This window comes from Caretta caretta, chromosome 25 (assembly GCF_965140235.1).
Source record: "Caretta caretta isolate rCarCar2 chromosome 25, rCarCar1.hap1, whole genome shotgun sequence".
NCBI classification, from domain to species: domain Eukaryota; kingdom Metazoa; phylum Chordata; order Testudines; family Cheloniidae; genus Caretta; species Caretta caretta.
In genome coordinates, this window is record NC_134230.1 from 4,349,244 (window position 1) to 4,362,938 (window position 13,695).

Genomic DNA, 13,695 nt, shown 5'->3' on the forward strand with positions numbered 1-13,695 from the left:
CACCCCAGGGAGCAGAGGAAGGGTGTAGGTATGTGTGTGCACACATGTACACACACACTGTATATATACAATGATGGGTCTCCAAAAAGACCAAATGCAGTTGATTGGTCCCCTTTAGTAAAAGGTGTGGAAGCACTTAGAATATCAGGGTTGGAAGGGACCTCAGGAGGTCAGCTAGTCCAACCTCCTGCTCAAAGCAGGACCAATCCCCATTTTTTGCCCCGGATCCCAAAACGGCCCCCTCAAGGATTGAACTCACAACCCAGGGTTTTGCAGGCCAATGCTCAAACCACTGAGCTATCCCTCCCTCCACTTTGGCCTGAGCATTGGCCTGCTAAACCCAGGGTTGTGAGTTCAATCCTTGAGGGGGCCCTTTAGGGATCTGGGGCAAAAAATGGGGATTGGTCCTGCTTTGAGCAGGGGGTTGGACTAGATGATCTCCTGAGGTCCCTTCCAACCCTGATACTCTATGATTCTATGAAGCACCACTCTACACTCCTGAAAGCCCACATCAATGGGCTGATTATGTTGCAAAAGTGATTCAGCCTTTTGCAATTCCCATCCTGCCCAAGCATTTTCAATCAATTAACAAGAGTTATGTTGCTGAGCCACTGTCATGTGACAGATTAGCCTCTTGTTTCTCGCTTCATATGAAATCTAGAGCCCTCTTTTAAGAGCCAAAGCTGAGCTGCTTGGGGAGTGAGTGTGTGAACCCTGTGTGAGCCTTGTGCTGAGGAGTGGGGGATGGGACTACATAACCCTTGCTAATTACAACCTAATGGGTTGTAAGAAATGATTTCTAGAACTCCCAAAGAAAACAGTTGAAAGTAAATTGACACAGTGAGAACAGAAATCAAAGGAATAATTATCTACAGGAACTACAGTAAGTCCATAAGGGAGAGCTGGATACTGACCCTATACAATGCAAAGAGAACAATACTATGGAGCAAGGAGAGCAATCCCCATACTGTAGCTCAGTGTTTCCCAAGCAGTGCGTCCTAACCAACCAAAGGGTTGTGGGAAGGGTCTAGCACTGCCATCACAAGCCCATCTCAGCCCCACGCCACTCGTAAGAACAGCCATACTGGGTCAGACCAAAGATCCATCTGCCGACAGTGGCCAATGCCAGGTGCCCCAGAGGGAATGAACAGAACAGGGAATCATCAAGTGATCCATCCCGTCGCTCATTCCCAGCTTCCGGCAAACAGAGACTAAGGACACCGTCCCTGTCCATCCTGGCTAATAGCCATTGATGGACCTATCCTCCATGAACTTACTGAGTTCTTTTTTCAACCCTGTTATAGCGTTGGCCTTCACAACATCCTCTGGTAAGGAGTTCCTCAGGTTGACTGTGCATGTGTGAAAAAATACTTCCTTTTATTTGTTTTAAATCTGTCTATTAATTTCATTTGGTGACCCCTAGTTCTTGTGTTATGAAAAGGAGTAAATAACACTTCCTTATTTACTTTCTCCACACCAGTCATGATTTTATAGACCTCTATCACATTCCCCCTTAGTCGTCTCTTTTCCAAGCTGAAAAGTCCCAGTCTTATTAATCTCTCCTCATATGGCAGCTGTTCCATACCCCTAATGATTTTGTTGCCCCTTTCCGAACCCTTTTCCAATTCCAATATATCTTTTTTGAGATGTGGTGACCACATCTGCACACAGTATTCACGATGTGGGCGTACCATGGATTTATATAGAGGCAATATATTTTCTGTCGTATTATCCATCCCTTTCTTAATGATTCCCAACATTCTGTTAGCTTTTTTGACTGCTGCTGCACACTGAGTGGATGTTTTCAGAGAACTATCCACAAAGACTCCAAGATCTTTTCCTTGAGTGGTAACTGCTAATTTATACCCCATCTTTTGTGCATTACTTTGCATTTATCAACATTGAATTTCATCTATCATTTTGTTGCCCAGTCACCCAGTTTTGTGAGATCCTTTTGTAGCTCTTCACAGTCTGCCTGGGACCTAACTATCTTGAGTAGTTTTGTATCATCTGCTAATTTTGCCACCTTACTGTTTACCCCTTTTTCCAGATCATTTATGAATATATTGAATAGGACTGGTCCCAGTACAAATCCCTGTGGGACACCAATATTTACCTCTCTCCATTCTGAAAACTGATCATTTATTCCTACCCTTTGTTTCCTATCTTTAACCAGTTACCAATCCATAAGAGGATCTTCTCTGTTATCCCATGACAGTTTACTTTGCTTAAGAACCTTTGGTGAGGGACCTTGTTAAAGGCTTTCTGAAAATCTAAATTACTCTATATCCACTGGATACCCCTTGTCCACGTGTGCATTCAACCCCTTCAAAGAATTCTAGTAGATTGGTGCTACATGATTTCCCTTTACAAAACCCATGTTAACTCTTCCCCAACAAATTATGTTTATCTACGTGTCTGACAATTCTGTTCTTTGCTATAGTTTTCCTGCCCCATGCGTGCCCCAGAAATAATCTGGGGAGCTGACTTGAGTACAGTGCTCCAAGTGGACCCTGGGTTGCTTCACAGATCCCTGCCCTCACTGGGGAGCCCTGACTGGCTTGCGGTGCTGTCAGTCACCACAGCTCTGGGTGGGAGGGAGATTACTTCATGCACCTGGGGCAGGGAGTGCCAATCCAGGTGAGCAGGGCACCTGAAGGGGGTGGGGAATCCTTTCCATGTGCCACCACCCCTCTGCAGGCAGGGGCCATGGACAGCCACAGACCCCAGAAGCAGTTGCTGATCCGCCCACCTACCCCTTGGAGGCTGGGACGTCATGTGGGGCCAGGGGAGTCAGGCCCCTTCACGACTCCAGGGGGGAACAGGGGGAAGCTCACTTAAAAATGGAGCAGAGTGCGATTGAGGGGAGGGGCAGCTGCCAGGTGGGGTTGGGGGGTGCAATATGCTGCCAGGTGACTTGGGTTGCGTGTAGGGCTGGGGGCACAACTGGGTGGTATAGGAAATAATCACAACAAATGCCTCCAAAATGCATTTTTTGAAGGTTAAAATCTAAAAAGCTGTCTAAAAAGAGCTTCCAGGGGCCAAAGGGGCTGCTGGACTCCCATTGAAAGGTGTCGCCTCCCCACCACCTAGGAGCAGAGGAGAAGGAAGTGGGGGGAGGGGTGTGCGCGCGCGCACACACACACTGTATCGGTGAGTCACAATAAGAGACAACAGGCAGTTGGAGGATCCCTTTGTAAGAATGCAGGGAACCACTGCTCTAGGTGCCCTGTGGCACTGCACACATTTCATACACAGCTCTAATTAATCCTCATTGCAAAGAGCATTAGTGTGCACTCACTTGAATTCCGAGGAGTGATTGTCCAGCAAACCAAGTTTGTTCAGCTCTTCATCAATCACTTCCATGACATGTTTTGGCACTACCAGATCCTTGAGCTGCTCTCGGAATTTCTCCTCTATGGCATCTTTGTCCTCCTTCTCTAGGCCTAGCTCTTTCTTGATAATCTTCAGTTGCTCTTGAAGAAGATACTTGCGATGAGTCTGCTTGATCTTCTCCTCAACCTAGACACAATGTGCGCAGTACCTTTAACCTGTTATAACTAACCCCCTCACTCCCCAACCCAACACCATATGCCTCCAACCACTTTCCAAAGAGATCTGAATGAATTGGGAGGTCCCCAGCAAGAGAAGATTCAAATACCCCTTGGAAAGCATTTGCAGTATAGTTCTACTCTAAGGCTCTAAGAAGTGACTAAGAGTAGCATTGTGGAGTCTCAAATTTATTGCATTTCAATTATTTCTTTGTCACATGCGTTCATTTTACAAGTAAAGGTGGCTCCAGCAACTTAACAAGGCATCATCTATTTCACAGCTCTTGGAACTAGAACTGAGGCCCTTTCAAAGCTCCAATATCTAGATCACACCCCTTTCTTACCCTTCTTGCATGTTTTGTAAAAGTCAGTCACAATTCTTCATTGAAATTAAAGTCATAGAATATTTACATGTGCAATATGAAGTTTTTGTAAATTAAAAGTGACTTATACCTGTCAAAAGTATACATAAAGTACTATACTTCCTTCGATTTCTGTCCACTTTCTCATAATTTACAATGTATGCCCAAGTAATTAATGCAAATTAGTGAGGTTTTTACTTCACAAGACTAAGTACAGATGACACTGTTCAGTTGCGAGACATAAGATGCCACCACATAACTGCTATTACTTAGTGTTCATCTATATTGCCGTGATGAGTGCAGTATAAGAACTTGTAAGACAGGGAACGTGCCCTGTTCCTTTAGAGCCTCACCTCCCGTCCAAGACGTTGCTGGAGTTTGCTCAGCTCATACTCTTTCTTCAGGAGAGAGAGGGCCTTATAAAGCCGTTTGGGAATCTGAAAAAAAACAACCACCCAGCAACAAATTATGTCTTCAGACTCATCACAGGCCTGTCAGCACTTGATGAGAAAGGCTACTGCCTAACGACAGAGGCTGATGAGCTGTCACAATGTTCTCCCATGAACCTACAATTCTCCAGCATCCATAGGTCTGGTGAGACTGGTGCAAAATAACTTCTCCATTCACAGGCTGGAAATAAGCATGTTCAGAAGCACATCCAATGGCTTCAATGCATAAGATAACATGACACAATCAATCTGGACAGCGAACATCTAGCAATATGGAACTTGATGGGAAAACTCAGCTGTTTGCCATCAAACCAGATGCAATATATTCCTCTCCATCCAGTGGGCAAGCCACCCCTCACTGATTCTACGGTCATTCAAATGCAGGAAAGAAGATAAAGATTTGTTTTACCTCTCATAACTCAGGCTGATAACAAGGGATGTATTTTCAAAGATACAAAGCTAATGCCCTCCTGCAGTGTTCCACCCCTCCCGCAAGGATACAATGTGATAAAAAGGAATAACTCCTTAATGCTTTAACACTTGGCAAAGGAGCTCCATTTTGTGAGACCACGGGATTATTCCAGTCTATGATCCATTTTAAACAGGTTTTGTTTCTTTTACCTAATACAGTAAGTGTCATGAGATGCCCACTTAGCATCACCATTCCAATTTAGCTTGCAATGGAGACCATCTCTGGGTGTGTAACACACACACAGATTTAATTGTCCACTGAAATCAAGCCATAACCAAATGCAAAGCTAATGTGTCCTCAGTGTAGACACTAGAGAAGTCATGACAAGTAATGATGCATCTGCTTTGAAAGAGGCAGCTATATGAGGGGATTCATCAGTTAAAAGTTTTTTCATCTTACATTGGTTTCTTCCAGGATATCCTGCAGCTCATGCGACTCGGCCCCCGTTAACGCTGCACCCATGTCACTCAGATAGATTGGGTTATCTACCACTCGTTGCCCTGCCTGCATCATCTGAAGCACCGATTCTCTGAAAGGTCAATTAGAAACAAGAATCAAAATGTCTAATAAAAAGTAAATGGTTTCTTTGATTTAATATTCTAAGAATACAGTACTCTCCCATTTTCCCACATGGCCTAGGGAGCAGCTGAAACTTTTGGATAATTTCGCCTTCGGCTAAACAGGCATGCTATTTTAATGCTTTAGATGCAACATAGGGCTACATGGGGACACTATTCAGAAAATTGAAATTATACCGTATTAGAAATTCCTCAATACAACCAACAAGACAGGAGAGACGAAACAGCAATTCAGCTTTCCAGCTCAACCAGCGCTCATGGGGTGACTAAAGCGAGGAATTATTGGTGGCTCAGCCCAGTCTTAATGCAGGCAGGATCTATGGAAGTGTCCCCCACCCAGCTCTGCAGCACCCCTGCATCTCAGGAATCCTAAGCCTAGCTTGGCAGTTGTGGCAAGCTTTTGTTGTAACATGTCTTAGGCTAAGACCCATGTCAGGTGACCAAGCTACATTTGAACCCAGGTCACCAGTTAAAGTTAGTGTTTTTAGCCCATGCACTCATGAGCCTCCCTCCTAGACATTTAAGTTTCATATCATGCCCTTTATTATCATCTTGTTCATTAAATCTACTTCCATCCTGAAGCTAAATCTTACGTGGGAAACTCTCCAGTTACTGCTGTCCTTTGGTTAGGCTACAGCACGCAGACATTTACTGAGTCTAGAAAAAATGGCTTCAAAGTACCAAACATGCCTGAGAACTGCTGAAAGCCAGAGATAAAGCAGCACAGGGTAAAGGTACCTGTAGAGAGGGTTCAAGGCAATGATGTCCCGGATTGTTTTGACAATTTCTGCAGTAAGCGCCTATTAAACAAAACAACAGTCTGAAACCCACAAGTTCTGAGTGAAAATGCAAGCACAACATTGCTCCCTCCTCCCATGTCAGGGCCCAGAAACACCAGTAAGCTGGGCAGGAGTCCCTGCGTCCATTTAACTCTGGTTGTTGTTAAGGAAGCTTGCCCTCCTCCATTTCCCATCGTTCTGGGAGGTGGGGAAGGATGGCTTGGAGACTGGGCTCTTGCATGGAGTGAACTCTCCCACACCCTCAGGTTGGCCCTTCAGACATGACCCTTGAAAGAAGTTATAATCATTCTTCAGCCAAGCTAGTTAAAATAAATGCCCATCAGGATACAAGCTATTACATGGGATGCACGCACAGCATAATCCATCCTTACAGTGATGTTAATTAGGGGCCAGACATTCTGAGCAATAGAGATGTTGCACTGAGAAGGGTCATCGTAATGGGATTAACATGCAGATACATATATTAGGACTATGAGAACCAGGCACCTTCCATGGGGTGAGATTATGAACAGACAGTATAATAAACCTGTAAACAGCACATGCAGGATATCCCCAATAGCTCTGGCACAGATCTGGATACACACACTTGCAGCACTAGGCTTGTGTGATTTCTTCACTTACTTTAACTTCTTCCGTGATCTGAAAATCTTCGTGGACAACGTTATCCACTTCTACCATGAGCACTTCTTCTGGCGAGGCAGCCACAGGTTCTAGCACCAGCTCCACGGTTTGGTCCTTTGGTCCCTCCTCTTCTTCAGCCTCTCTCTTGGAGCGCTTCAGCTTCCTTCTTGCTTTCTGTTTGTTCTCAGGCTCAGATTCCTCAGGCTCAATCTCTAGTTGCTTGTTTATACGAATTCTGAAGACCGAGAGAAGACAGCTGTAGCCAGCACCGCAAGTCTAACATTGGTGTATGCAACTACCCTTCTAGGGGCAGGGTTACTTGCAGTCTCTGGATTATATATTATGCTTAGGTGTCACTCTCTCTCAAGTCTCTATCAGGAACACTGAAGATTGATTTAACATAACTAAGAATCAGGCAGCTGTGAACCCATATGGGATTTGCAAAGCAAATACTAGAAAGAATAAACTGAAGCATGAAAAAGGTAAGCTGGCTGCTGTGTTAGCTCCTCTGTATTTCTGCCCTACATCAAAGTGGAATTAGATTTTAACATTTTGTTTTGAAGAACCAACCCCTTAAAGAAAGCACAGCTGGATTTGAAACTGTGACCCTTGGCTCCCTCATCACATCCTGGTCTAAGTATAAGGATGGACACACAGACTGAAATCTTCTCATCTGAGGGACCATCTCTGCTATATATCTTTGGAGAGCTCAGCACAAGGGAGCGGGTGCCACCACAAAGCAAAATCAGTAAAAAAGTAACTTGAGATCTCAAAGATCAAAAGGCTTTTCCAATCTGGTTGTCTATTTCACTAAATTTATAGCACTACAAAAATAACATCTGTTATAATAGTGGGATTATTCCCTCTGGACTAGGCAGTCCATTACCCTTGCCAGAGGATATCACCCAGACTGTGCTCCCTCAGACACTAACCCTATCAGTTAGATCAGAAACTTCCAATCCCAGGAGTGGGAGATCTTCTGGAGACATGTACCCCCATTCCATCAGGAATAGAGTGGGGCAAAGTGCAGCACAGATTGTAAATACAAGATTTCGATTTTAAGCGAACACTTAGCTGATAATAGCAAGCTCCCCAAAGAGACCTCACATGGCACCCCATGACCCTCTTCTCCTCATTACAAGTGCAATAACAAGAGCTGAAGGATGTGCCTGCCCACCAAGAATGGCAGACACATGCCTGGGCTCTGCAGCAGATGAAGTTACCTTCGGTGCCCCATGACAATCATGCGCAGCTTGTCGCCAAGGTCCTGCATTTCATGGATCTGGACAAAAGTGCCTGTCTGGTAGATTTCATTCAGGTTTTCCACCACGTCAGATTCATTGCTGATAAAATTTAAATGTAAACATTACATAAACATGAGACAGACAAGGTAGGTGAGGTAATATTTTTTTTAGACCAACTTCTGTTGGTGGAAGCTACAAGCTTTTGAGCTACAAAGAGCTCTTCAGGTGTAGGGAAGGAAGCAGTGTGTCTGAGTTAAATTTGGAACAGACAAGCCAAAAGGGTAACATGTTGGAAGAACTCACGTTACATTGTTATGCATAAAGGACTTGAGTGGGCAATTAAGGGTAGCAGGCAGTGTGGCATGTTACAAATAGCTGTAATGAGCCATAAAACCCTGTTAAATCCATGGCTTTTGGTTCTAGCAGAATTATGAATTTAAATTCCTAGGCTCACCTTCTGAAGATGTTGAGCAGGTTTCCCTTGAGGACAAGTATTGAAAGATTAGATATGGGATGTCACTTTGTGAACAACATTTGCCCAAAGGTGATATGGTGTTTTTGGCAACTCTCTCCCTGAAACTCAGCACCTGGCCCCCATGTATTCTGTTGTTTTTTGGGGGGTGGGGGAGCGGTCCTTCTGAAGCATCAGAGATGGCCACATCTGGAGATGGGACACTGGGTGGGGTGGGCCAGGGCTTTGAGGTGGCACAGAGCATTCTCTCTCAGATGCTGGCTGGCTGGTTCATGCTCAGGTCTAACTGATTGCCATATGCCCCAGGTCAGATGGGCAGTTTTTCCACTTTCCTCTGAGGCATGGAGCACAGGCCACACTTGCTGGGATTATTTAGATATATCTCACTTAAACCCTGCCATTGCAGAGGCCTTGGGCACTGGGGCACCTCGGTCCTGCCTACTCTCTACTGGGGCACATAACAGCTTAGTCTTCTGTGGGATGTAACATTTGCATCTAATTTTAGATGCAAGGTTTAATGTGCAGGTGCTGGTGGCCTGTGATATACATGAGGTCAGACTAGAGGATCTGGCAGTCCTTTCAGACCTTAACCTGTACTTACCCATTCATATGCTCACGCATGTATTCCCGTATGCTGTGCGAGACACACTTAAAAGCTGTGACACTGCTCCCCATATTCTTCATAGTGATATTAGGGTGCTATGATTGTAGCATAATTATTTTATGCAAGATAAGTCACGTGAGGTGCCACTGGACAAGTTATTTGCTGAATATGATTGTCTTATTTGTATGCATGTATCATTTTTGTATCTGAAGTTATAAATACTGACTATGTATCTGTACTTCAAATGTAGTTACACCTGGATAACACTCACTAGACAAGATGCTTTCAGTCTACACAGTGGGCGGGGAAGGGCCTATTCAGGACAGTGGGCCACCAGAAAGAACAATAGGGCCTTAGGAGAAGCTTATCTCCCACCTGGTGAGCCTTCCCGAGAACACTACAGACAGCCTGTGAGTGATGGCTGCTATGACTCTACAAGGACATATGACCAGACCACATGACTCTGGACTCTATTTGGGGTGTCTATTTTTCCCCACACACTGGTCTGGGAACTGGTTTTGGAACAAAGGGTTCCTGCCATATCTAATTGTCAGGGTTCACTCCCCACTCTGAACTTTAGGGTACAGATGTGGGGACCCGCATGAAAGACCCCCTAAGCTTATTTGTAGCAGCTTAGTTAAAAAATCCCCAGGCACAAATTCTCGCTTGTACCTTGGGTTTAAGTAATGCTGCCACCACCAAGTGATTTAACAAAGAACCAGGGAAGAGGACCACTTGGAGTTCCTCTTCCCCCAGCAATCCCTTACACCCCCTTTCCTGGGGAGGCTTGAGAATAATATCCTAACCAATTGGTTAAAAAATGATCAAAGACCCAAACCCCTGTGTCTTGGGACAATGGAAAAATCAATCAGGTTCTTAAAAGATGGATTTTATTTAAAGAAAAGGTAAAAGAATCACCTCTGTAAAATCAGGATGGTAAATACTTTACAAGCTAATCAGATTCAAAACACAGAGGATTCCCCTCTAGCCAAAAATTTAAAGTTACAAAAAACCGGGATAAACCCCCCACTAGCAAAGGGAAAATTCACAAGTTGAAAACAAAAAGGTAATCTAACGCGCCTTTGCCTTATTTACTTACTCTTTCTGTAATATCAGAGACTTGTACAGGATGGTTTATAGGAGGAGGTTTTTTGACCTGATGCTTCTCTGCTTTTCCCAGAGAACACACCACAAAGCCCCCCCGGCCAAGATTTGAAAGTATCTTCTTTCCCCATTGGTCCCTTTGGTCAGGTGCCAACCACGTTATTTGAGCTTCTTAACCCCTTACAGGTAAGGAGGAATTCTAGGTTACCCTTAGCTGTATGGTTATGACAGACATCATTTAGGCCTCTTCACTCCCCACACAAGACGACTTCGGAAACACCTGAGGAACAAAGACTGAACTGGGAGAAGTGCTGAACCGAGGCTAAAGGGATTTCTAGCCTGTGTACAAAACACCTGGGGATTCCAATCTGCAAAGCAAGTTTAGTTTATGCCTTAAGAATCTACAAGTCTGCCTGTACCATCAGTTAGGGTGAGAATCTGCTAATTCATATCCAATCTATTTAGTATATTAAGCTTAGTTTACATTTTTTGTTTATTTGCTAGGTAATCTGCTTTGATCTGCTTGCTATCACTTAAAATCTATCTTCTGTAGTTAATAAACTTGTTTTTGTTTTAATCTAGACCAGTGAGCTTTGACTGGAGTGCTTGAGGAAAATCTCTGCTTGGTTACAAGTGTGCATTGTTCTCTTCACATTGAGGGAGAGGCGGACTGGGTATTAAACCCATATACTGGCCAGATTTGACCAGGGCAGGACAGTACTGCTCTGGGGTCCCAGCCTAGGATGCTGGTGGTTAGAGAACCTGCATGAAACTGCAGCTGAGTGTATCCCTACCTGTGCGAATGCTGGTGAAAGTGCAGGCTGGAGGGTATTGCAGCTTGTCACAGGCTGGTGGGTCAGGGGGCTCAATGGTACCCCAGTTCCAGATGACAGCCCGGGGAGAACCTGGCACACAAGCTATTACACATGTATACTTGCATCCACTCTGCCACTTTTTTGCTACACACCTTTAGCATTAGAATTTCAGGGGTAATAACCCAGGGTTATATGCATCACAAGGAGACCCTCTAGGAACCACCCTGCAGTGTGTTATTGGTCCTGTCAGCTACTTTCACACATTTGTTGATGTCAGTGACCACTCACCCTTTTCTCCTGGCCAACTTAGAAGACATGGAGCAAGTGACTGACAATGCATTTCTGTCCTGCTCCTTTTTTCAGGACAAACATGTGCATTGCAGCACGCAACTGGCAAGAATCTCAGGTGAATGTACTCAGACCTTTCTCACACGCCAAAGATGCGTGACCAGAAAGGTGACTGATGCACTGTCACCCTGTGAGACAAAGAAGCAAGAAACTGCCAGTGTCGTGACCGTATGTCCAAGGGTGGACTGCTGCCTCTGGACCAGAAAAACCAGCAAAGCGTGGTGGGGTCACATTGTCTTGAAAACTTGGGATCATGACCAGTGGCTGCAGACCTTCAGAATGAGGAAGCAGATGTTCATGGAGCCCTGTGAGAGCTGGCCCCAATCCTACAGTGGCAGAACTCTGTTCCAGAAACCCATACTGATGCAGAAGCAAGTGCCAGCTTCCAGAGAGCAGTAGTCAATGCTGGACAGCTACCAGTCAATCACAAACCACTTCAGAGTGGGGAAGTCCACTGTCAGGCTTGGGGTAGTGCAGATTTGGGTAGCTATCAACCCTCTCAAACCCATGGCCAGAAATTATAGCGGGGGTCCAGAGAATAGGGTTTGCATGGAGGCCATTGACGGCACTCAAATCCCCAAACTCTGCCCACCAAAAGGAGTGAGAGAGAATGTCAGTTGAAAAGATTACTATTCAGTCATTCTTCAAGGCTTAGTAGATCACCAAGGCAGGTTCGTGCACACTAATGTCAGACACACAGGAAAGGTTCATGATGCCAAGGTGTTGAGGAGACCGAGATTGCACTTGAAGGGGTAGTAAAGAACTTTATTCCCCAGAAATGACATGGGTCTATATGGTGTCTCTGCGCCCAGAGTTATTCTGGGGGACCCGGAGTACTGCTCCTACCCTGGCTAATGAAACCCTACCCTAACCAATCCAGTTGAATTCAACTTCAAACTAAGCAGCTGCAGGAGGATAGTGGAGTGCACCTTTGGGTGGCTGAAGTCTTGTTAGCTATGCCTACACAACCGACTGGATGCCAATGTGGCCAGCTGTGTGCTTCATAACATTTGCGAGAATAAAGGAGAGTACTTTAGGACAGAGTGTGCACAGGACAGGACTGGCGTGCAAACCCTTTACAGTCAGCATGATCCAGTGAATGTTCATGCTGGTGCTGGATCACAGCAAGCCAGGGAAATCCAGGATGCAAATCATGCCTGTATCTTGGAACAGCAGGCAGAGTCACCCAAACTAAGCACCAAACCCCGTACAGGTGCTGTAAAAAGACAACAGGGACCATTCCCATTCACTTGTGTTTCAATTAGCAGTTTAGTTCCCCTCCTGCTGATGGTCATTAGTCGTTCATTTAGGTAATGACTTGTTATGGGTAGTTGGGACAGGGCACCTCCACAGTTATAACATCTTCTGCTGTGTGACTGTTCTGTGATGGGTGTCTGCCCAGTTAAAGTTGTCTGAGAAAGAAGGGTAATGAAACAATCATTTCTGAAATGCTGAACAGTATCTATATTGTGAGCGTCAACAGCTAAGTTGTGTTATGTGGAGGGGATTTCTTACACCCTTTAAAAGGAAAGAAAATGATAGAATGCTGTTATTCATTGTTCTTTCATTTTGTATTAATGGTCACAACTGTTAGCCAGACCACAGTTTAGGTGGGGATTAGTCAATGCTTGTAGGATCTGGAGAATAGTTGATGAAGGGGTTGGGAGGGGCTTTTACTACTGGCATCTGTGAGGTGTGCTGGGACAAGGGCACTTCCATGGGGTTACTGATAGTTGGCCTGTAAGTGCCCTTATCCCAGCACACCTCACAGATGCCAGTAGTAAAAGCCCCTCCCAACCCCTTCATCAACTATTCTCCAGGTCCTACAAGCATTGACTAATCCCCACCTAAACTGTGGTCTGGCTAACAGTTGTGACCATTAATACAAAATGAAAGAACAATGAATAACAGCATTCTATCATTTTCTTTCCTTTTAAAGGGTGTAAGAAATCCCCTCCACATAACACAACTTAGCTGTTGACGCTCACAATGTAGATACTGTTCAGCATTTCAGAAATGATTGTTTCATTACCCTTCTTTCTCAGACAACTTTTGCAGCCTCCGAGAAAAAAGCACCTGCTGAAAGCGGTAGGTAGCATGAAATAATAGTTTTTAAACATTTACTGTCTTTAAATTTGTGATTGGGACGGTGGGTGCATTTATTTCAGGGAGTAATGTTAACCATTATGTCTTCTTTCAAGGCTGGCCATCATTTCGATGAAACAGGTCTGAAAGTAACCAGACTGAAAAAGGGAGGTGTCTTTCCAGTCCCGTA

The 13,695-nt window shown here is 44.8% G+C and overlaps 1 protein-coding gene across 1 annotated transcript in view; it reads right to left on the reverse strand.

Annotated features, from left to right (window-relative positions):
* The window catches only part of LONP1 (lon peptidase 1, mitochondrial), a 56,238-nt gene that overhangs the window by 27,024 nt on the left and 15,519 nt on the right, over positions 1-13,695 (reverse strand). The window contains exons 3-8 of the mRNA XM_048830692.2: positions 8,057-8,176; positions 6,834-7,068; positions 6,151-6,212; positions 5,234-5,363; positions 4,267-4,350; positions 3,302-3,522 (exon numbers count right to left, since the gene is read on the reverse strand). Of these exons, the coding sequence (XP_048686649.2) occupies positions 3,302-3,522; positions 4,267-4,350; positions 5,234-5,363; positions 6,151-6,212; positions 6,834-7,068; positions 8,057-8,176 (852 nt within the window). The remainder of the gene's footprint in view (positions 1-3,301; positions 3,523-4,266; positions 4,351-5,233; positions 5,364-6,150; positions 6,213-6,833; positions 7,069-8,056; positions 8,177-13,695) is intronic.